Source organism: Tasmannia lanceolata, unplaced genomic scaffold (assembly GCF_043159265.1).
Source record: "Tasmannia lanceolata isolate RefF3 unplaced genomic scaffold, GAP_Taslan_0.1 ptg000012l, whole genome shotgun sequence".
Taxonomy (NCBI): Eukaryota; Viridiplantae; Streptophyta; class Magnoliopsida; order Canellales; family Winteraceae; genus Tasmannia; species Tasmannia lanceolata.
In genome coordinates, this window is record NW_027518689.1 from 50,840,325 (window position 1) to 50,862,012 (window position 21,688).

The 21,688-nt window shown below is 41.4% G+C and overlaps 3 protein-coding genes across 3 annotated transcripts; 2 read left to right on the forward strand and 1 right to left on the reverse strand.

Moving 5' to 3' along the window:
• Window positions 1–6,069: 6,069 nt before the first annotated feature.
• LOC143888925 (uncharacterized) lies at window positions 6,070–9,362 on the forward strand. Its single transcript, XM_077393305.1, has 4 exons — window positions 6,070–6,358; window positions 7,799–8,207; window positions 8,282–8,664; window positions 8,797–9,362. Exons 1-4 carry the CDS (start codon window positions 6,070–6,072, stop codon window positions 9,360–9,362), a joined length of 1,647 nt encoding a protein of 548 aa, XP_077249420.1.
• Window positions 9,363–14,019: 4,657 nt separating this feature from the next.
• Window positions 14,020–14,676, reverse strand: LOC143888926 (uncharacterized). The gene is made up of 2 exons (XM_077393306.1): window positions 14,360–14,676; window positions 14,020–14,305 (listed from the first exon to the last, which is right to left on the reverse strand). Exons 1-2 carry the CDS (start codon window positions 14,674–14,676, stop codon window positions 14,020–14,022), a joined length of 603 nt encoding a protein of 200 aa, XP_077249421.1.
• A 45-nt stretch (window positions 14,677–14,721) lies between these two features.
• On the forward strand, window positions 14,722–20,878 carry LOC143888927 (protein FAR1-RELATED SEQUENCE 5-like). The gene is made up of 5 exons (XM_077393307.1): window positions 14,722–14,902; window positions 18,428–19,681; window positions 19,833–20,392; window positions 20,638–20,700; window positions 20,813–20,878. Exons 1-5 carry the CDS (start codon window positions 14,722–14,724, stop codon window positions 20,876–20,878), a joined length of 2,124 nt encoding a protein of 707 aa, XP_077249422.1.
• The last annotated feature ends 810 nt before the right edge of the window (window positions 20,879–21,688 follow it).

Here is a 21,688-nt window from a genome sequence, read left to right on the forward strand (position 1 = left end):
TATCCTGCATTTAGTTAGGGCATATAGGGTGTCCTAAAATCTACAATCCATTGGAATTTAAATAATCATACAAGAAGCTTTAAGAACTAGTCCGGTCTTTTAGATCGAGTCTAGGATAGAGGTCTAGATGTCTTAGGCATCATAGCTTAGAATAGGTGCGAAGAACTACGTTGCCTTGATTCTCGTGGAGGCGGGGATACGTAGGCTTCTTTGGATGAACATCAGATCATCTAAAGACTCGGGCCTAGGTATAGATTAGAGTCTTAGGGTTGTATGGTATCGAGTCATTTTCTATGTTTTGCAGTGTTTCTTACTTTATTGCGCAAACCTTATGCTTTTAGCTGTAGCATGCATGTGTTTGCACACCAGAACTTAGATACCAATTTATGTTTGACATTCATAACCTAGTTATTCTCAGGTGACACTTTTATTTCTTTTATATGTGTTTATTATTCCTCCGAGACATGCATGATTAGATAGACGTCTTCTCGGAGATTTGTGTTCCCATTTCATATGATTTTCGCCCAAAACTCTTCAAAATTATTAAGTATATGGCATAAGAGACCAGGTGCTTGCACTTGGGCGGACGAGGTGCTCTTTGGACCTTCCGAATTCGTAACCAGGCACGAACCTTATTTTATATCTCTGGTTATCCGTTGCAACAGAGCATAGTATGGGATCCAGGGCCCATTTGTTTTTTTCCTTGGATGGCGACTCTTCTTTGTTTAAGGTACGCCTCGAATCTGGGCTAGTCCCCGAATCGAGAGGTATCTCACCTTATATCGCCACTCATACTGTGAGAGGCATTCTTCTTTCGAGAGTTCCTTGGTAGAGCTCTCCATTCACGTGGATGATCCTGAGACTTAGCGTGGGGCCCGTTCCCCGCCTCTCTCTCGGATCGGGGTCCACACTGGGCGAGGCCAAATGGGTTTTGAAAAGGTGAATCTTTCGAGAGCTATGATTAACAAACCGGACAAGATTCCTATCATGGACATCACAAACACTAGGTTCAATGAGAAGAAATCGCATGGCAAGTTGAGACAAAAGGTAGCACCAACACATCCTTCCGTTGGATAAAATCAGACAGCATAACGGCTATACATGGAGACAGGGTAACATAAGCACATGATTTGTTAACAAGCCTAAAAGGGTGATGACCACACTCAAGGTATTTAGAGAAAATTTGGCAGCATGACGGCCATACTAGGAGATGTGGTATGGTAAGCACATGGTTCGTCAACAAACCTAAAAGAATAATGATCACTCCAAAGTTTTTAACAAAAATCCAGCAGCACATGATTTTTGCCCAAAACTCTTCAAAGTTAATTAGAACTGGCATAAGAGACCATGTGCTTGCACTTGGGTGAATCGGGGGGTGCTCTTCGGATCTTCCTCATTCGTCACCAGGCACGGACCGTTTGTATCTCTGGTTATCCGTTGCAACAGAGTATTTCATGGGATCTAGGGCCCATTTCCTTGGATGGCGACTCTGAGTTATTTTAGGTGCGTCTTGGTTTCGAGGCTTTTGTCTCCGGATCAAGAGGTATCTCGTACATATACAATCGCCACCCATGCTGTGAGTGGCATCATTTCGAGAGTTCCTTGGTAGAGCTCTCCTTCACATTGTGGAGGTCTCAGAGGATTGACGGGGGATCTCGCGTCCCTCGCTCACCGTCCTCTCGGGATCAGGGTCCACAACTGCTACAGAGTAATGCCATTCGGTATCAAGAACGTCAGGGCAACTTACCAAAGGGCTGCAATTGCCCTCTTACATGACTTAATTCACAAGGAAGTAGAAGTATACGTTGATGACATGATTGTCAAAGCCAAGACTCGAGCAGATCGTACTCAAGCTCTGAGAAAATTCTTCGAAAGAATCGCAAAATACAAGCTCCGGCTTAATCCTAACAAATATGTTTTCTGAGTAATTGTGGACCCCAATCCGAGAGAGGCGGGGGGACGGGTCCCCCTGAAAGTCTCTAGATCATCCACGTGAAGGAGAGCTCCACCAAGGAACTCTCGAAAGAGTGCCCCTCACAGCATGAGTGGCGATGTAAAGTGAGATACCTCTCGATTTGGGGACTAGCCCGGATTCGAGACGCACCTTAAACAAAGAAAGAGTCGCCATCCAAGGAAGTAGGCCCTGGATACCATGCTGTGCTCTGTCGCAACAGATAACCAGAGATATAAAAGGTCCATGCCTGATGACGAATGGGGAAGGGGTTAGGCGCCCCCAATTCGCCCAAGTGCAAGCACCTGGTCTCTTATGCCATTTATTATTAACTTTGAAGAGTTTTGGGCGAAAATCATGCGAAATGGGAATGAATATCTCCAAGATAACGTCTATCTAATCATGCATGTCTTGGAGATGAATAATAAGCACACACAAAAAAAGAAATGAAAGACATGCCACCTAAGAATAGCTAGGTTATGAGTGTCATGCCTGATTGGTGTCTAAGTTCTGGTGGGCAAACACATGCACACTACAACTAAAGGTATAAGGTCTGTACAGGAAAGTAAGAAAACACAGCAAAACATACAATATGACAAACCCTAGACTCTAATGCGATACTTGACTCGGACCAAGATGGCCATCCATCCTGGCTGCACTATGTATCCTGGCCTCGGGAAGAATCAGAGTCAACGTAGTTCGGCAGCCTATGCTAAACTACAATGCCTAACCCTCTAGGACCGCTATCCTAGACTCGATCAACTAGACTCGACTAGTTTTTAAAAGCTTCTTGCTATTACTTAAGTTCAAGTGAGTTGTAATTTTTAGGACTCTATATGCCCTAGCTAATACAAGTTTTTTAGCTTTAAACTAATGCAGGTGGTCCCTACACCCTAAGTGCGACTAGGTTGTGGGTCCTAAAGAAAACAAGGGGCTATTTAAGCGCATCCTAGTCTAGCCATCGGCTCGACTAAGTGTCCAACCGACCACGACTTGAGGCCTCCTAACTCTAGGGACACTCACACGACCAGACATGGCAAATCCACAAAATCAGGACAGACTCCTAACTCTAAGACACCCGAAACGCTTAGGACAGACTCCTAACTCTATGGGAAGATCTTTTGAAGATAGTTTGCAAAGTTATTTTGAAGAATTTTTGTATTTTGGGAAGATTTGAAAGGTTTTGAAGCTTATGGAAGTTTTTGAAAGTGTGAAAGTTTTTTAAGTTGTGAATGAACTCAGGATGACAGCTGCACGCCTGAGCTGCCTACGTACCCCTCAGCTAGGGATCAAGCCATCCGTAGTTCGGACGAAATAGTGAGAAATATTTGTAAAAATGGTGTGTAAAAATGGTGACTGGACTCAGAATGCCTGCTGCATACTTGAGCTGCCTACGTACCCCTCAGCTAGGGATCAAGCCATCCGTAGTTCGGAGCAGATTTTCCTAACTACTCCTAATGACTCAAGATTTTTGAGATTTTTGATTTTTGAGATATTTTTGATGTTTTTGACTGAACAGGATAGAATCCTATCATCATAAGGGTAGGATAGACTCCAGATATCCCGCAAAGGTTGGACAACATCCTATACTCTGCGGGGGAAATGAACAGAATCACGACTCTGCAAGGGTTGGACAGCATCCTATACCTTGCAGGAGCGGATAAAATCACATGACTTGATGAGGGGTTCAACAGAATCCTAACCCCTATGATGATAGGACAGACTCCTAAAAGACTGAAGGACTGACTCCTATGCTGAAGACTGACTCTAAAAGATGGAAAGACGGAATCCTAAACTTTATGAAGGGATAGGACAGAATCCGAAACTCTACAAGGGTAGGACAGACTCCCAAACCCTAGGATGGTAGGACAGACTCCTAAACTCTCTATGACTGACTCTAAAGAGGAAGAAATCCCTTAACCTGCGAAGACTCTAAGGCAGGAAGGGACGGGGGCTGATGTGCATTTTCTAAAGATTGAGTTGGTATCTTTGCCTTTCGTGAACTTCGATGATGAACTAACCAGTTGCTCTGCCTTCTCCATTTTATGAACTCAACTACAAGACTATTACCACACGCGGCAACGGCAGGTCTTGCAATTGCAGCAAGGGATGGCAGATGGAATAGCTTGAGCATGGAGCCATCTTGGATGCTATCATTGATGCCTAGAAACCCAATACACAAGAAAAGTCAGCATTAATTCTGATTCTGTGTAAGTGTTCATCCCATCAGAACCCTCTCACTGAATCCTTTCCTTTATCAATCAACGCTGCTTCTGGAGCCAAAGGAAGGCTACACCCATTATAGCTAAAATTAGAAAACCCTGAATACATATGCAACCTCCCCTTATACCCTCATTGAATTCCACCTATTGACATAAAGGTTGGCAAAGACCCTACATTCATATCAAAAGGACTGCCCCCCAACTGCTATCGCACTCCAATTTGAACCCCCATCTGTCAAGTTCTAAGGCCTAGAACAAATACTCATGGAAATCATTTCCATTTTTGCTACAACTAATATTTTGAAACCTTAAGCATCAAGTGAACCCGACTGGACAGACCCATTAATCCTTATATGATTCCAAATATATTCACAAACAAGCCTATTATCAGACATCATAACATTTCTATCAAAAGTAATTGCATCATAATTCATCGGAGAATTGCTGCAATCTTCAAGAGAATCACATCCAAACACTATCATCTGGGCATTACAAAGAAAAAGATTATGCCATCCTATGATTCACACACTTGAACCCTCGACTTGGGGTCTCCTGTGAAATCAGATGAGACCGTACCCACAACGCCGGGTAAGGTAATCATCTGATTTCCTACAGCAATTAAGCACACATAACTCCACCATTTTTTATTTATTTATTTTTTTTACATAAAAAAATTAGACTGCATACAAGGATCACATTAACACAGCAAGCCCATGAATCAATGCCATAACCAGAAACAAGGCAAATAACCATACGAATTTTAACCATGCAAAGGGGCATAGATGCTACCTGAGTTGAAGTTACCGAAGAGGAGACGCTTGGATTTTGGTGAAGAACCTTATGATCTAGGGCCAAATTGCAAGAAACACAGTCTTGGTGGCGAAACAGAATCGAATCTATAGGAAGCCGGCACCGAGGAAGCAACCGGAGAAGAAAAAAAAATGAAATGGAGCTAGATTTCTCCCCAAACCTTTCACTATCTCCCTCTCTGATTTTAGAAACTCTAATCGTTTCTCCACTCTACCTCTTATGTATCATCTCCCTCTATCTCTCTTTCTGCTGACGAAAATGAGGGAGCATCAAATGGGTTTGATATAAATAGTGGGTTTTAATGGCAGAGAAGATGAAAATCGAAGTGGGTTTCGGGAGGTGGAGATGGTGGTAGGGCCGGAAATGGAGGAGAGTGATGGTGGAGATGTGTCTGAGATGAAGATCTGTTTGGAACAATGAAGATGTCGGTGACCGGATTCCGGTAGGATCACTGGAATCAATGGCTGAGGAGGTGAAGACTAGAAATGGGTTTGCAGAAAATGGGGTTTAAGAGGAGATGAAGATGAAAACGAAATGGGTTTGGGCTGATTGGATTTTAATGGGGTTTGGGTTGGATTCAAGGTGGGAATGGAAGGGGATGGTGGTTGAAGTGGAAATGGTGGAGGCAAGAGGTGGTGGCCGGATTCAATGGTGGGTTTGCCGGATTCCAGCGGGGTATGGTCGGAGATGGGTTAGAGGGGGGCGTGAAGATGGCGGTGTCGGTGGCTACCTTCCCTTGTGTGGCTGCCAAAATGATATTCCCTGTTTGGGAAAAAAAAGAAAATCAAGAAGAAGAAGATGGTGGTATCTCTCCCTTTCTCCTTCTGCTCTCTGCTACTCTCTCTGTTTTTTTTTTGTATATATATTTTTTTTTTGAAATCTGCAACTCCTTGAAAACCAAGGTGGTCAGAGGAGTGATAAGGGCTTGGGTTTAGTTTGGGTAGAAATGGGTTTGATGGGGAATAAGGGTTTAATGGAGGTGGATTTAGGTTTTTTTTTTCCAAGTGGGTTTGGCCTTAAAAATGGGTTTTGGGTGGCAGAGGAGGTGGCTGTGGAGAAGCTTGGTGGTTTTGATGGTGTTTTAAAATGGGTTTGGGGAAGAAAATGGTGGCTAATAGAGAGGGGTCGGCTGGAGGAGGAGGCTTGACCGGAGGAGTGGCCGGAGGTGGAAGAAGGTCGGAGTTGCAGAGGTTGGGGTTTTTGAAATGGCTTTTGGGGAAAACGGTTGAGATGCTTGATGGTGGATTAGAAGGGTTTAATGGAGGTTTGGGGGTTGGAGAAGAAGAAGGTGGTGTGGATGTGGGTTTTCGAAAATGGGTACCGGATTCCGGCGGGGTGCCCGGAGAAGACGAAGACTTGGGCGTGGGCTTTCAAGGTATTGAGAAGAGGGGAAGAAGAAGAAAGTGGGGCTGGGAAGAGGCTAGCCGGAGGAATGGTCGGCGATGGAGGTTGGTCGGAGGCAAGAGAAATGGCTGGAGATGGTAGGTGGCTGGTCTCCTCTCTCTCCCTCTGTTTTCTCTCTTTTTCTTTTTCTTTTTTCAAAAATCTCCCCTCTCTCAGAAAACCCTAGCCGATCCTCTTATAAAAACGGAAATGAAATTTTTCGCCCCCTTTTCTTTACTTGGACAGCCCCTCCTAGTGTATTTAGGGTTATTCATTTAACGAAAAGGGGGTGGTCCAAGTAGGAAACATGGCCAAGAATCGTTTCCCTCTAAAAGATCGTAACCCCTTGATTTGATCCAAAGGCTAAGAGGGGTTGCTTATACCTTAAGTAATATTGGAATTCCAAAATCGCCCCTCTAAGGATGGCAAATCACCATTTTGCCAAACAAAAATATCTTGTCTTTTTTAGAAAAAGGAGGTTGATATCCACACAACCATGCTTTGATAATTCATACCCTATCACAAACTAGTTTTGATTATTGCACAAACTTCGCCTGTCTTATTCTACATTTCTCGCCCGATTGCCATGAAATTTTGCAGGGGCATCCCTGAGAATACTAACAACCTCCTGGGGAATTTGTACCCAGGAATATGCACAATAAGATGCTCAAAACTCAAGCCTTCTTCTCTTTTTGGGCCCAGTTCTTCAGGAATTTTTGAGATTAATTTAGGGATATTTTGGGACTCGGATTTTGGGAATTTCATTTGATTTTTGGGAGTTCTTATTTGATTTTGGGGACTTTAGGGTCCGGTCAAAATGGGGTGTCTACAGTAATATCCGGAAAACTACTTAGTTTCCTTGTCAGCCACAGAGGGATCGAGGTGGACCCTGCCAAAGTTAAAGCAATTCAATAGATGCCGTCTCCAAAAATAGAAAAAGAAATCAGAGGTTTCTTTGGAAGAATTAATACTTGAACCGTTTTATAACCTAGCTTACCAGTACATGCGAGCCTATTTTCAAACTTCTGAAGAAGAATTCTTCCAAGCAATAGAACCATGAATGCCAAGAAGCTTTGAAAAGATCAAAGATTGTTTGTCATCACTACTAGTTTTAACACCTGCGTCGCCGGACGACCTTTTCTCTTGTGTCTTTCAAATACAGACACATCTCTTGGATGTATGTTGGCACAAGAAAATCCTGAAACCAGAAAAGAAATGCCAGTTTATTATCTCAGCAAGAAGATGTTGGAATATGAATTGAATTACACTCAATTGGAGAAAACCTGTCTAGCATTAGTATGGGCCACTCAAAGGCTCAGGCACTACTTGCTATCACAAAAAATCCTCCTCATATCTCGAATGGATCCGATGAAGTATTTGTTTGAACAACCCACTCTGGTCAGCAGGACCGCTCATTGGTTGTTGTTGTCAGAATTCGACATTACCTACGTCACTCAGAAATTTGTCAAAGGCAGAATCGTTGCAGAACAGTTAGCTGATGCACTTACTGAAGATATAGAACTGAACTGTGAATTTCCAGATGATGGGATCATGACAATCGGATATGCACCCAGCAACACTACATGGACCGTGTACTTTGATGGTGCTTCAAATTCTAGAGGCAGAGGAGTTGGCATTGTTCTTGTCTCATCTCGAGACGAACAGATACCAATTTCCATCAAATTACAATTTGAATGCACTAACAACATGGCTGAGTATGAAGCTTGCATAACCGGTCTCGAAGCAGCCTTGTCATTAGAGGTACAAAACCTTGAAGTATATGGAGACTCCCTCCTAATTATTTGTCAGACAAACGGGAAATGGCAGACTAAAGAAGATAGGTTGATCCCATATCATGCTTATCTTTCGAATCTCATAAAAGTTTCCGCAATATTAGCTTTAATTACATCTTCAGATTGAGAAACAAATTTGCTGATGCTTTAGCCACACTCGCCTCCATGGTGGACATTCAAGTAGGGGTAAAGGAATGTCCTTTGGTAATAAAGCGACATGTCATCCCAGCGCATGTACACACAATTGAAATAGCAGCTAGGTGCCCAGATGGGAAGCCCTGGTATTTTGATATCAAGAACCTTATCTCCGGCGGAGGACATCCCCCAGAGGCCTCATATAAGGAGAAAAGAGCATTACAAAAACGGACGTCTAGGTATGTCATTTATGGAGGAGACCTCTACCGCATATCCTTCGATGGAATCCAGCTTCTTTGCGTTGATGAAGATAGAGCTGCAGAAATCTTAGAAGATATTCACTCCGGTGTCTGTGGTCCTCATATGAATGGCAAGATGCTAGCCCGAAAGATTCTTCATCTTAGTTACTTCTAGACTACCCTTGAAGCGGATTGCTTCACATTTGTCAAGAAGTATCACTTATGTCAGATCAATGCTTATTTGATACATGTACCACCTTCAGAGCTCCACTCCCTAACATCTCCACGGCCTTTCTCAGTCTGGGGTATTGACATTATTGGCAAGATTTCTCCAAAACCCTTCAGTGGACACGAGTATATACTTGTCGTAATTGATTACTTCACGAAATGGATTGAAGCTCAGTCATATGCTTTGATATCAACGGTGTCAGTCGCCAAATTTATCAGGGCCAACATCATATGCAGATATGGAATCCCACATGAATTAATGTCAGACAATGGTTCCCACTTCAAGAAAGAAGTAGCATCTTTGTGTGAAGAATTCAGAATCAAGCACCATAAGTCGTCTCCGTACCGGCCTCAGACTAATGGAGCTGTCGAAGCAGCCAACAAAAATATGAAGACAATTCTTCGTAAAATGTCCCGGTCATACCGTGATTGGTCAAACAAACTTATGTTTGTGCAATGGGCATACAAAACGTCTGTCTGTACCTCCACAGGAGTGACTCCATACTCACTTACGTACGGCATGGAAGTTGTCCTACCTATTGAGTTAAAAATCTCGCCACTCAGAGTCCTGATGGAACGCAATCTGCCAGAATCTGAATAGGCCCGTGTTCGTTAGCCATTTTCGCTTATATTTGTTCTTTTATTCATTGTTTTTGTTGTTTGTCTTCTTTTTCTTTTTCATTTGTGTTTTGTGTGTTAGAGGGAGAGAGCGAGAGAGAGAGAGAGAGAGAGAGAGAGAGAGAGAGAGAGTTCATTTCTTTTACACTAGAGAGGGCAGTCTGAAGAAAAGAAAATGACAGATATATCACTTCCCTTAATGTGACACAACTATATAAAATACAAACTATTGCAAAAATGGGAGAGAGCAAAGGAAAATGATTTTTTCACCGTCTTTTCAGTTTCCTACCCCATTTTGTCTTGTCTTTTTTAAGACTGCCTCCGTTTACACCCCCTTTGTTTATCTTTTCTTCAAAATGATTTCATTCCAGCTTTTGTTGCATCACGTTGACGGGAAAATAAATGGAAAACACCCCTTTTCCATGAAAAAGGCTTAATATGCCCATTCTTTTGCTTAAAATTAAGGACTCTTCAATCCTACATGGAATCCATTAAATTTGACATGTTCGCTTAAAATCCCTACCCAACTTTTCGCCTCTCAATAGCGGAAAAGGTGAAATTCTAGCATGATTCGTTCTTTTTGGGAAAAAAGGAAGTCGAGAACCCTACTCTTAGCGAAAAAGCTTCCATCGTCTATTTTTTGCTTGAGCGAAAAAACCTTTCATTTTCTGTAATACCCGGCCCCATGTATTTTTTTTTATATATAGGTGTTGAAAAACATCTATGACCCAACCAAGAATGGCAACTCAAGAGGGCGAATCGGGTAAACTAATAAATTTTTGCCTTTTAAATACTTAAACCCAAATTTTAAACTCTCCAACAAGTTAAAAGATAAAAAAGAATCAAGCACACCAAGCTAAATCCAAAGTGCAAACATGAAAGTAAAGAGCAAGAGTAAGAGAGAGTCACCGGGGATTTATAGTGGTTTGGTCCTCTATCTCAAAAGGCCTACTCCACTCCACCAACAAAATAGGTTGATGGCTTCACTAATTTTGATCTTAACTTTGGCGAAGACAGGTGCCAATTACAATCCTACTCTTTAACCTTGGTGGTGATCCTTCACCACGGAGAGAGGGCTTTGCTTCTCCAAACAATCGCTCAATTAAAATCTCAATTAATAAAGAATAAGACAATAAATGCCTTATTAAAGGCTAAAATATTTTTGAAAAAAGATATACGAGCAAGCCCTATGTCCAATCCTTAGTTATAATGCTCAAGTGAGGCTCAAGGCGGTTTCTCCACACTTAAATGTATTCTGAGGCTTGGGTGCGTGAAAATCTAGTTTAAAAGGATAGGGAACCACACACACACACAGATATATATATATATATATATATTAATATATATATAACTTTTAACCAAAACTAGCCGTTTCAGAGCCATTTTGGTAAGTCCTGCTAAGTACCTTAAAACTAGCCATTGCAGCCTAACGGCTAGTTTTCTAGCCCAGTCCGGTCGAACGGTCCAATGTTGCTGGACCCTTTTTTATTTTAACAACCATATCTTGGTCGACCGAGCTGGGGTCGGTTGACCGACCCTGCCAGATTTTACACATTTAATTCAAATTATATTCTAATATTTTATGTGTGTTGCCTAAGTCTTGTTACTCATATTTCATCATGTTTTTAGACTCTAAATGATGTTTCCTTGACCCTCTATTAACTCCTAAGATAAGGATTGGAGTTATACATTTTAAATACTTGAAAGACAGTTGATTCTTCACTTTGCCTTCAACCCTTCAAGTCTTCAATGCCCATGGATCATTTCTCCTTTTTTGGCTTCTCAAAGTCTCCATGAATTGCCATGAATTGTCCAGGCCTCCACCTTCACTTTGGGTCATTTTATCTTCATGAAAGGTTCAATGATTCTCATATTCAATCTATCTCATTGACTCCAACATCTGGGTTTTTGATATTCCTAAGGAATTGTCCTATGAACACATTCCCTTCTCTTTTTTGTCCTTCTCTCGTGTTCTTTCCTTTCTTTTGGATGTTATCTTCCTTTTTGACATAAAAACTGTCCTTACTCTCTGAATACTACAACTTGAAATCCCACCAAAATGTACAACCCAAGTGGTCTTTTGTGGATCATGTTCTATGAAAGCGATTTTGTATCCGAAAGTCTTCTCTCAATGCTCTTATCAGCTTCACTTGATGCTCGATATCTATCTCTCTAGCATTTTCGATTATAACTTGATGGCTAAAACTGAAAGAGTCTCGCTTTGCACAACAACAGGGCATTTCCCCGGTTTATCCTTATAGGATCAAGCAAGACTACCCTGAACCCCTCTAAATAGGTTTATCAATTCTTCACGCTCCTTGGGAGATAAAGTTTTGTCAATCCATCTTTCCTGAGTTTCGAATTTCGATACCACTATTAATAGCTTCGATTTCTTCTTTAACTGGCTATGCTAGACGTTCTTCCTCTCGTTTGACCATCTTTCATATCTTCACTTTGGCCTCTTATGACCTCCACCATTAGTTCAAGCCATGATCCATGCTCTTTCCTTGACTTTGATGCTTGATGAATTAGATCTTCTATTCATACACTAAAACATCAGACATATTAGTAATAACGATACATAATCACTTGTGTTTGGAATCATCAAAACTAGATAGGATTGGGCTTATTGGTGTCCTTATCAAATTGAATTTATGGCTATTTTATGGGTGTCATTATAAAAAATTTATTTTGTGAACTATTTCCATGGAATGGGTGTTGTTATCATAATTGAGCAAATAAACATGTGACTCAAATGTTTGTCACCTTTCATCATATAATTTGTCCATTTTCTGCATATGATTAAAAAACTAGCGGGAAGCTTTTGAGATTTATTGAACACAAAGCAATATATATAATGGAAAAATGGGTAACAAAAATTGTGAAAGCATACAAAAAGTCCATTCCCTTTTGGCGAAGTTATTTAGTAGGGTTGCAACTTGGATAGGGTTTTACCCGGCCCGCATTGACTTGACCTGAAAATAACATGGGTCGGGTTTAGAAATCATGGGTCTTGGGTTGGGTAGGGTTTTAGGTTGAAAAACCTGACTCAATATTGGGTCGAGTAGGGTTTAAAGAAAAAAAATCGAAACCTGGCTCGACTCTGTAGCTTTCTTAAATTCTCTCGAATCATGTGACAAATTATTTCCCAAAATATTGATAGAGTTGGTGCATTGAGGTGATCATATTTGTGATGTGGAAGGTGATGCGTATGTTGGGCTTATGCATTGTAATGAAGGCTTGAAGGTCCCTCTTGCCGAAATGTATGAACAACCCTTACCAGGAGGCCCTGTTGCGGTGGGAAGTCCAGTACAGTTTCGTTTTAACACCACCACAAGGGCGACGTGCAAAGAGGTGGTGCTTTCACTTCAAATAGTACCGTGACAAACAGCAATCCGGGTGATGAATCCCAAATGCCACCCATCCGGACCAAGCGCTAGTAACTCTCGAGGGTAGTAGGTATGCAAAACATAGTGTGTGCAGTGTTTGATATAAAGTAAATAGGTAAGCCTAGGTGCCTCCCGGGGCATTTTCGCGCAATTGGTGGCAATTTTGAGCATTGGCTCAAGCAATCCTGGGAAGCAAGTGTATTGTACAGAAAGTAAGTCTAGCACTTGTTTTATTTTGCACGTGACGAGTAGCCGCAACTTACAAGAGGTTCGCAACTTACGATTGCCCCTGAGCGCATTACAGGGTTAAGATTAACTGTAATAAAGGCGTAAAAAGCCAGGTTTTCTTATATTTTTCTAAAAAATCTGCCAAGCCAAGTCATTATAGAGCTATAACTCAAATCCCCAGCAGAGTCGCTAGCCTGTGGGATCGGATTTTTTCCGGTCCTTGTGTGGAGGGATCACCACTTCGGGTTACTCTTTGTGGGAGTGCTTGCTTTGTCTGCGTTTCTCGTGAATTTGGGATGGGATCTGGATTTTACAAGAAAGAGAACTTTCATAGTCAGTACCTAGGTTAGGGCCTAGGACCCGTATCTGCTTTTCCAGTGAAATGAGGATAAAGATCCATATTTCATGTGAAAAGAAGCAACCACAGTTGTACTCTAGGTCGGGTGCCTAGAACCCGTAATTTTGCTCTGCTTGTTAAGGCGTGGTCCTTATAGAATTCTGAGTAAGGGTTATGATTGCATTCGGGGAAGGTGTTAGGCACCCCTCATGCCCAGGTAAACCCAGTCTCTTGACTTGATTTGGCACTTTTGGAGAAATTTATCAGAAATCTTTACTTTTTACCCTTTTATTACATTTAGAATTAATTCCTATATGTAGAATAAAATGAAAGTATAAAGAAAAGACCAAAAAACTGTTCGGGTCGTTATCCGGATTGAAGTCGTATGTTGTAACATGAGTCCCGAAAGATCTCGCAGCTGACCATAATCAGGATAACTAAATCAAACGGAAAAGATAATACAAAAGGGAAAGAAAACTCTGGATTTATGATTCCCTCCGTTTGTCCAACACCGTGGAGCACCAGGGCTCTCGTCTCTCTCTCTTTTGTCTATGGTAGGACCAGAGTCAGAGTGGTAGGATAAGGAGAGGGAACGTAGCCCTATTTACAAAGAAAGGAGAGGGATTTACATTACAGGATCTGGGGCAAAATGAGCCATAGGTCCTATAACTACCCTGCACTGATTTTTATAATAGAAATGCAGGAAGGTATGCAGTTTGGCCCATCCTATACGGTGCTCTAGATATCGGTACCGTATCAGGTGCAAGATCCACAACAAACTCTACCTCTCTATCTGGAGGTAAACCTGGAAGATCCTTAGGAAATACATCTGGGAAATCCCGAACTACTTGTATCTCATCGAGCCTCAGCTCACAACCACTAGCTTCCACTACCGCAGCTAGGTATGCAGTATACCCACTTTTAATCGGCTTCTGAATCTGAAGAGCTGATACCAGTCTGACAGGCAATCTCCTTCCAGAACCAGAAAAAACAAAATTTGAATTTGCCTAGAATCAGAAAACAAACTTGCTTCGCTCGACAATCGATGGTTGCGAGTAAGTAGAAAGCCAATCCATACTCAGAATAACGTCAAAATCATGCATACTAAGAATAATCAAATCAGCAAAAAACTCTCTATCCAAAATCCAGACAGGACACAAACAACTAATCCTATATGTTAACAGAACTCCACCTATAGGCGTGCTAATGGACAAGCTAACCCCAAGAGGAACTGATTGAATCCCATGCTCAAGCACAAAATATGTAGAAATAAAAGAATGGGTGGCACCCGGATCAAATAAAGCACACGCTGAAAATGAATCAACAGAAACAATACCTGACATCATCGTGCCCGATGCCTCTGCATCCTGGTGAGTCGGTACAAATACATGACCTGCCGCTCGGGGTCTGTCCCCACTATGTTGCCTGCTCAGTACAACTGGACCAACAGAACTCTGATGAGACTCGGCCCTCCCACTAGTGGAGCTATCCCTCTAGGGACCCACGGAACTAGCAGTAAAGGAGGCCTCTGTCCTGGCCTCGAAGCTACTGATGGTGTGGGAGATGATGGTGCAAAAGAACACTGAGCTATCCTATGGCCCTGCTGGCCACATCTGAAGCAAGCACCGGATGCAACTCGACAAGTATTGGTCAAATGACCTCTCCCACAAACTCCACAAACTGGTCTCGGGGGTTTGCTCTGAACCTCCTGGCTAGCCACAGGAACACTCAGAGGTCTCTAGAGGGGAGTAGAAAACTGGGGTCCTCCTGCTAGTCAAGGTCTAATTGCACCAATTGCCCCTTAGGAAAACTGGCTGCCCCTCCTCCTCTGGACCTCTTTAAAAACCTCCTTGGTCTCAAGCCAGACTGACTCCACAAATCTGGCCCTATACACCAATTCTGGAAAACTAGCCCCAAAAGAAGGAGCCAAGCCTCATCTGATGTGAGGCTCCAAACCCTGTTCAAACCTACAGGCCCTTATCTCAGTGCTGGCCGAGATCAAAGGTACATATCTCAAAAGTCTTTCAAACTCGGCCACATACTGGTCCACAGACATGGTGCCTTGACGGAGTGACGGAAATGATAAAAGTATTGCTCTTTTACGAGGAGGTCTCATCCTGCTGCAAGAACAGGTCACTATCAGAGTCTGGATTTCACTTTCTAGAGCACTTCTCATATAATCACTAGCCAAGACAACTTACTCTTACACTATTAGGCGTCCCTGATATATATAAAGTATGTTACTTGGCTTCTTTTTGCAAAATTAACTATTGTGCTAACCAGGCATCCCCAGAACACTCAAGTCAATCGTGTTATCACAGATTGGTCCTTATCTATCACCTCTCAAATTCTAACATTATGAATCTTTATGCTCTGATATCATCTTTCCTTTCACACCCCCGACTCGATCCTTAGGGCGTGTGACAGGCGCTGCACGCTCGCTAGGCGGACCCAACAAGCGTGCAAGGCCTCTAAACATATAATCATCCAGAAAAGCATGGTAACAAATATAACATCCACAATGAACTAGAATACATAAAACAAACTTTCTCTCTCTCTCTCATATATATATATACACACACACATCTTTGTCTAGAACATCTGAAAAAAACAAAAGAAAAGTATATACAACCCATACTCACCCTGTAGTATGGTCTCTCTATGGATCTCAAAAGAAACAACACCAGGAATCAGCTCATCCAGCTGATCAGCTACTCAGTATCTGAAAAGAATGCATCAATCTTGCATGAGCATATAACTTGTAAGCAACAAAGTATACTAATAGTGCAACACTACCTGCTATAAGTTTCATTAATGTGTACTAGACTATATGTATCATATTCTTGCTTATTCCCTTATAAATAAAAGGGTATATATCATATCAGAACTGGGCCAGTAATACAACACTATCAGAATCATAACCAGAATAGGAATCAAAATTAGAACTAGATGCAAATGCTTATGTATGTATGTATGCTCAGAATCAGCCCACAGGCATTTAAAGAATTGGCGCCCGTAGGCTTTCAAAATCCTTATCTTTTAAGTATCTTTTACAGAACTTAGCTGGTGTGGCTAAGTATGTGAGAATGCACATAACTCATAGCACTCTTGAGGGAGGAAACACACCCATGCATGCTGAATGGTATGATGCATATGATGCATGTGCATGATATATTTTGTGTATACATGTATATATGTACTGGAAAAATAGATAATCATAAACGGAAAACAGTATCAAAATAGTCTATATATCGTATATACACACGCACACATATATATATACATGAACACCCATATATACATGTGTATACGTATATATACTATATCTCCAATCAATCCATTATCAAACATGTCTTTTATTCATTTGGTTTGCATAATAGATAATGTATCATGGGAAGATACCAGGTTACTTACCAGAGTACACTTTCTCCTTTCCCTTCTTTTCCCTTTTCTTTTCACGACTTTCCCAATCACCTAAACCTCATTAAAAGTAGGATTACTATACAATTAACAAGCCTAAAAAAGGATTATACACTTGGCCGTTCGAAAATTTGGTACGCTTGAGTTTTAAAAAACACTCCCATTGGTTGTTTGACCGGGCCCCACTTACATACATCCGAAGAAGAAAAAACCCAAATGTTACAGATTCGAGCCTCTTCTGTAACTCGTCTGCTTTTGGGTTTTCTAAAATGAGAAGAAGACGAAGCTCTCTCTCTCTCTCTCTCTCTCTCTCTCTCTCTCTCTCTCTCTCTCTCTCTCTCTCTCAAAACGTCATAGATCCCTCCCTCCGACCTTCCTCGGGCGCCACCTCCGTCGCGACGGGCGCCAAGGGAGTTCTCCGACGCACATGTATGTTTTTTTTAGTTTATTTTTCTTGTATAAACTTCTATGCTAGGGTTTTTTTGTCATTTTTTAATGCGTAAAAGGGGATTTCATTCAAGGGTTTGGTTTTGTATTATATGGTACTGTAGGGTTTTTTTCCGTTTTTTGGTTTTGATTCAAGGGGGGTTCTCATTCAAGGGTTTTTTTCGTTTTAAATGGCTTTAGAGGGGGTTTGTATGTGATTCAAAGGGGGTTTTCATTCAAGGGTTTGTATCATTTTAAATGGTTTTTTTTTCATTCAACTATTTAAGTATGTGTTTCTATTTTTTTTTGTTTGGTGGCTGCTCTCTCACGCAAGAAGAAAAAACCCAAATGTTACAGATTCGAGCCTCTTCTGTAACTCGTCTGCTTTTGGGTTTTCTAAAACGAGAAGAAGACGAAGCTCTCTCTCTCTCTCTCTCTCTCTCTCTCTCTCTCTCTGAAAACGTCATAGATCCCTCTCTCCGACCTTCTCCGGGCGCCACCTCCGTCGCGACGGGTGCCAAGGGTGTTCTTCGACACACAGTTTTGTTTTTTTTAGTTTATTTTTCTCGTATAAACTGCTATGCTAGGGTTTTTTTGTCGTTTTTTATGGGTAAAAGGGGTTTTTATTCAAGGGTTTGGTTGTGTATTATATGGTACTGTAGGGTTTTTTTGTTTTTTGGTTTTGATTCAAGGGGGGTTTTCATTCAAGGGTTTTTTTCGTTTTAAATGGCTTTAAGGGGGGCTAGGGTTGGAGTTTCTGATTTCTGAGTGAGGGTTTTTTTTTCTTAAACTCTAGGGTTTGTTAAAAAAAATTTAATTGATTGCTTAGGTATGTGATTTGTTTTTTTTTTTTTTTGGGAAAAAACCTATCTAGGGTTTCGATTTTTTTTTCTTTGGTTTAAATGGGAGCCAATACGAAGTAGGGTTTCTTCAAGAGTTTGTTAGACTTTGGATTCAAAGGACATGGTCCAAATTTATTCAATTAAAATGACTCCAACTTTGGATTAAACCTTGGACCATGCCCTTTGAATCCAAACTATATAGAAACTAAGTATATACTTTGAATCCAAAGTATATCCAAAGTATGCGGTTGATTGTAGGAGACTTTGGTTTTCTGAAATCTACACATTTTGTTCTTTCATTTTGTTTCTCCATGTTGTTTGGTGGATATATTTCCCAAATTTTCATTTTTTTAGGTAAGCATAATGGATCCAAATTCTTAACAACCATGTGGGGTACCTATTGAAGGAGTTGATTGTAGACCTTGTGGTTTGGTTGACGACGCTTTGTCGCAAGCATACGGCTTAGCTATTGAAGAAGTTGATGCTCATGGTTTACTAATAGGTGATGATGGTGTTAATCTGGATGAAGATATTGGAGAATGGGCCGAGACAGATGTGAATGACAGAGATGAGGTTGGCAGTGGTACATTTAGTACACCCAAGAGAGTTGATGGTGAGAAGGGTGTTGTAAATATGTCATTTGTGGGGCAAGCGTTTGATAGATGGGAATCTGCCTATGAGTTTTACAATGCTTATGGGCTGGCCACTTGGTTTGGGGTACGGAAGTGGAGTACATCCTCTTCAATGAAGACAAATGTGGTTATATCGAGGACGTTTGTATGTGACAGAGAGGGGGTGAAAATGGATAAGGGCAAGATAGATAATGTCAAGGAAATGAGGGATCGTTGCGCTGTGAGAGTAAATTGTAAAGTTAGGATGATCATCAAACTTAGAAATGAGAAGTGGGTTGTGAGTACTTTTGAAGACATCCATTCTCACGAGCTGACCTCCCCACTGAAAACCAAAATGCTTCGTTCCCACGACCGATTTCATAAGAGTGAAGGTGTTAAGGTTTTGATAGATTGTCTCAATGAGACACAAATGGCAAAGTCTAGGATCGCAAAGGCCATTAATTCGACCCACGATGGAGTAACAGGTGGGCTCTCAACAAATCAAGTTATTGCCCATTTGAGAGCAAAACCGAAGAACAATTTGGGGCAAGAAGCAGTCTTAGTGGCCAACCATCTGCAAAAGAAACGGTCGGAAGACCCAAACTTCTTTTTCTCGATGGAGTTAGACACAGATGGGACATTTCGATCCATGTTCTGGGCTGACGCTAGGGCGAGGGATGCGTACATGACATTCAATGATGTCATTATTTTTTATGTTACCTACAAAACAAATAGACTCTCTCTACCATTTGCACCGTTTACAGGAGTGAACCACCACAGACAGTCGACCCTATTCGGATCTACGCTGCTAGCCAATGAGACGGATGAGACATTTTGTTGGGTATTTGAGCAGTGGTTGACGTGCATGCATGGTAAAGCTCCAGGTGCAATAATAACCGATATGGACATGGCTATGAAAAATGCAATTAAAAGAGTTTTTCCAGATACACGCCATAGGTTTTGCGAGTGGCACATATGGAAGCATCTTCTTGAGAAAGTTGTAGAAATACGGGATACCGATAGTGATTTTTATCGTGATTATAATCGCTGTTTTCATTCAAAAAAAAATAGAGGACTGTGAGGACAAATGGCAACAATTGGTGGTCAATTATGAAATTGGTGGTAATGAATGGTTGTGTAGGATGTGGGAGCAGCGAGAGCATTGGATGCGGGCATATTGGAGAACCACTTTCACTGCAGGCATGAAATCAAGTCAGCGTAGCGAAAGCATGAATTCCTTCTTCGACAGATATGTGAACAACACTGGCTTAAATGAGTTCTTGAATGCATATGAAAGGGCACTTGTTCAACGCCGTAAAACCGAAGCCGAAGAAGATTTCAAGTCAAAATATTCGATTCCTAAGATGCAAACGAATAGCCCACTAGAAGAAGAGGCCGGTAAATTCTATACGAGTATCATCTTTAACAAATTTCAGGATGAGTTGAAGGGTAGTACCAACTGTTGGCATGGTTTTTTGAGCAGTGAAGGGACAATGGAAGAGTATTCTGTAGGTCTCAGAAATGATCAGAAGAGTAAATGGTGCAGGGTACAGTATGACGATTCTGACGGAGTGACCGCGACATGTGAGTGCGCTATGTTTGAGATGGAAGGGATATTATGTCAACATATCCTTCGTATTTTTGACCTTAAACAATTGGTAGCCAAGTCCAGTCTAACATTTGTGTCAGTTAAACGCCTGAAATTACAATTCGAGACCCCACAGTTGAGAAGACAAAGGGCCGATCGAAGAATGCTACACGTTTGAAATCTACATAGAGACCTCTGCAACCCAACCAAAGAAGAGGACGTGCAAATCTTGTGAGGAACAAGGACATTTTGTGTTGACTTGTAAAAAGAACTCCAAGGTCTGTACATGGTGCGTTTTTAAGTTATAAGTTTCTTAAAGTAGAGAAATTATATGGTGTAAGGCCTTACAACAATAAGGCCCTTGTACTCCTTAAAATATTCCTTAATAACAAATTTATTTATTTATTTTTGTAATAGAAACTAAAACGAACGCGGCCAAGGAAAGAAGAGGGAGAGGAGGAGGAAGAGGAAGATGAGCAGGTGGAAGAGTAGACGCCGAGCACGTTAGTCGGTGTTTTTTTTTTTTTTTTCGAGTTCATAAATACATGGACGTTATCAGTATCATAAATACATGGATGTTCCATCCTTGCAGGCATTTTGGGCTGAGAAGAGTTATCAGAACCTGCTGCTGCTGCTTTTTTTGGGTGTTGATGGCTGATGCTACATTACTAATGAAGAAGAACTACTACTGCAATTGCTTTTGTTTTATTGGGACACTTTTTTCGTTGGCATTGTGTGAAGTGCTTATATGTTTGCATTTGATGCCAACTGTTGCCATTGTATGATGAGAATAAGGTTTTCAGTATTGTTTTCCGCACCTCACCGTGAGTAAATCTATCAATATCAAACTCTGTTATTGGTTCTTTATTTGTGTTTTTCTAGTGCTAGTATACATGTTTTTCTGGCCAAGGTATAATTTCTATCCACTTCCACTTCGTAATTGTGCATTAGAAGTGTAGCTATCTACTTTGGTCTATCGTCCTAGATGAAGAGCATGGAAAGAGTCTTCCCTTTCACGTAAGCCTTATAAGGATATAGATTGTTGTCGCACCCTGCGCCTAGGAGGGGGCAGGGAGCGGGAGAATGCCTATCTCATTTTCTACCTTCCCGTGCAACCTTGTTTCTTCTTTCTTATTTTCATCATATGTTTTCTTTTACTTTTCTATCATGCTCTATTCATTGTATGGTCCTAGGGGAAGGGTCGGATGTTCCCCTCTTTCGAGCATGATGTATTTCATGCGTAGGTATGTCCCCTTAGTGACAAGGGACAAACCCCTGAGAAGCGTACAGTGAAATACCCCAAAAGCTGAAATAAAATGGAGGAAATAAAGTGGAGGTATAAATACCCGGTCCAGCCCTTGTAAAAAGAGAGCCATAAACACCCTAGAGGGGGCTGGAAGCTTGTTATGTCTAAGAAATATGCATAGTTTTTCTGACTAAAATCCAACATAAAACATGAAACAATGTT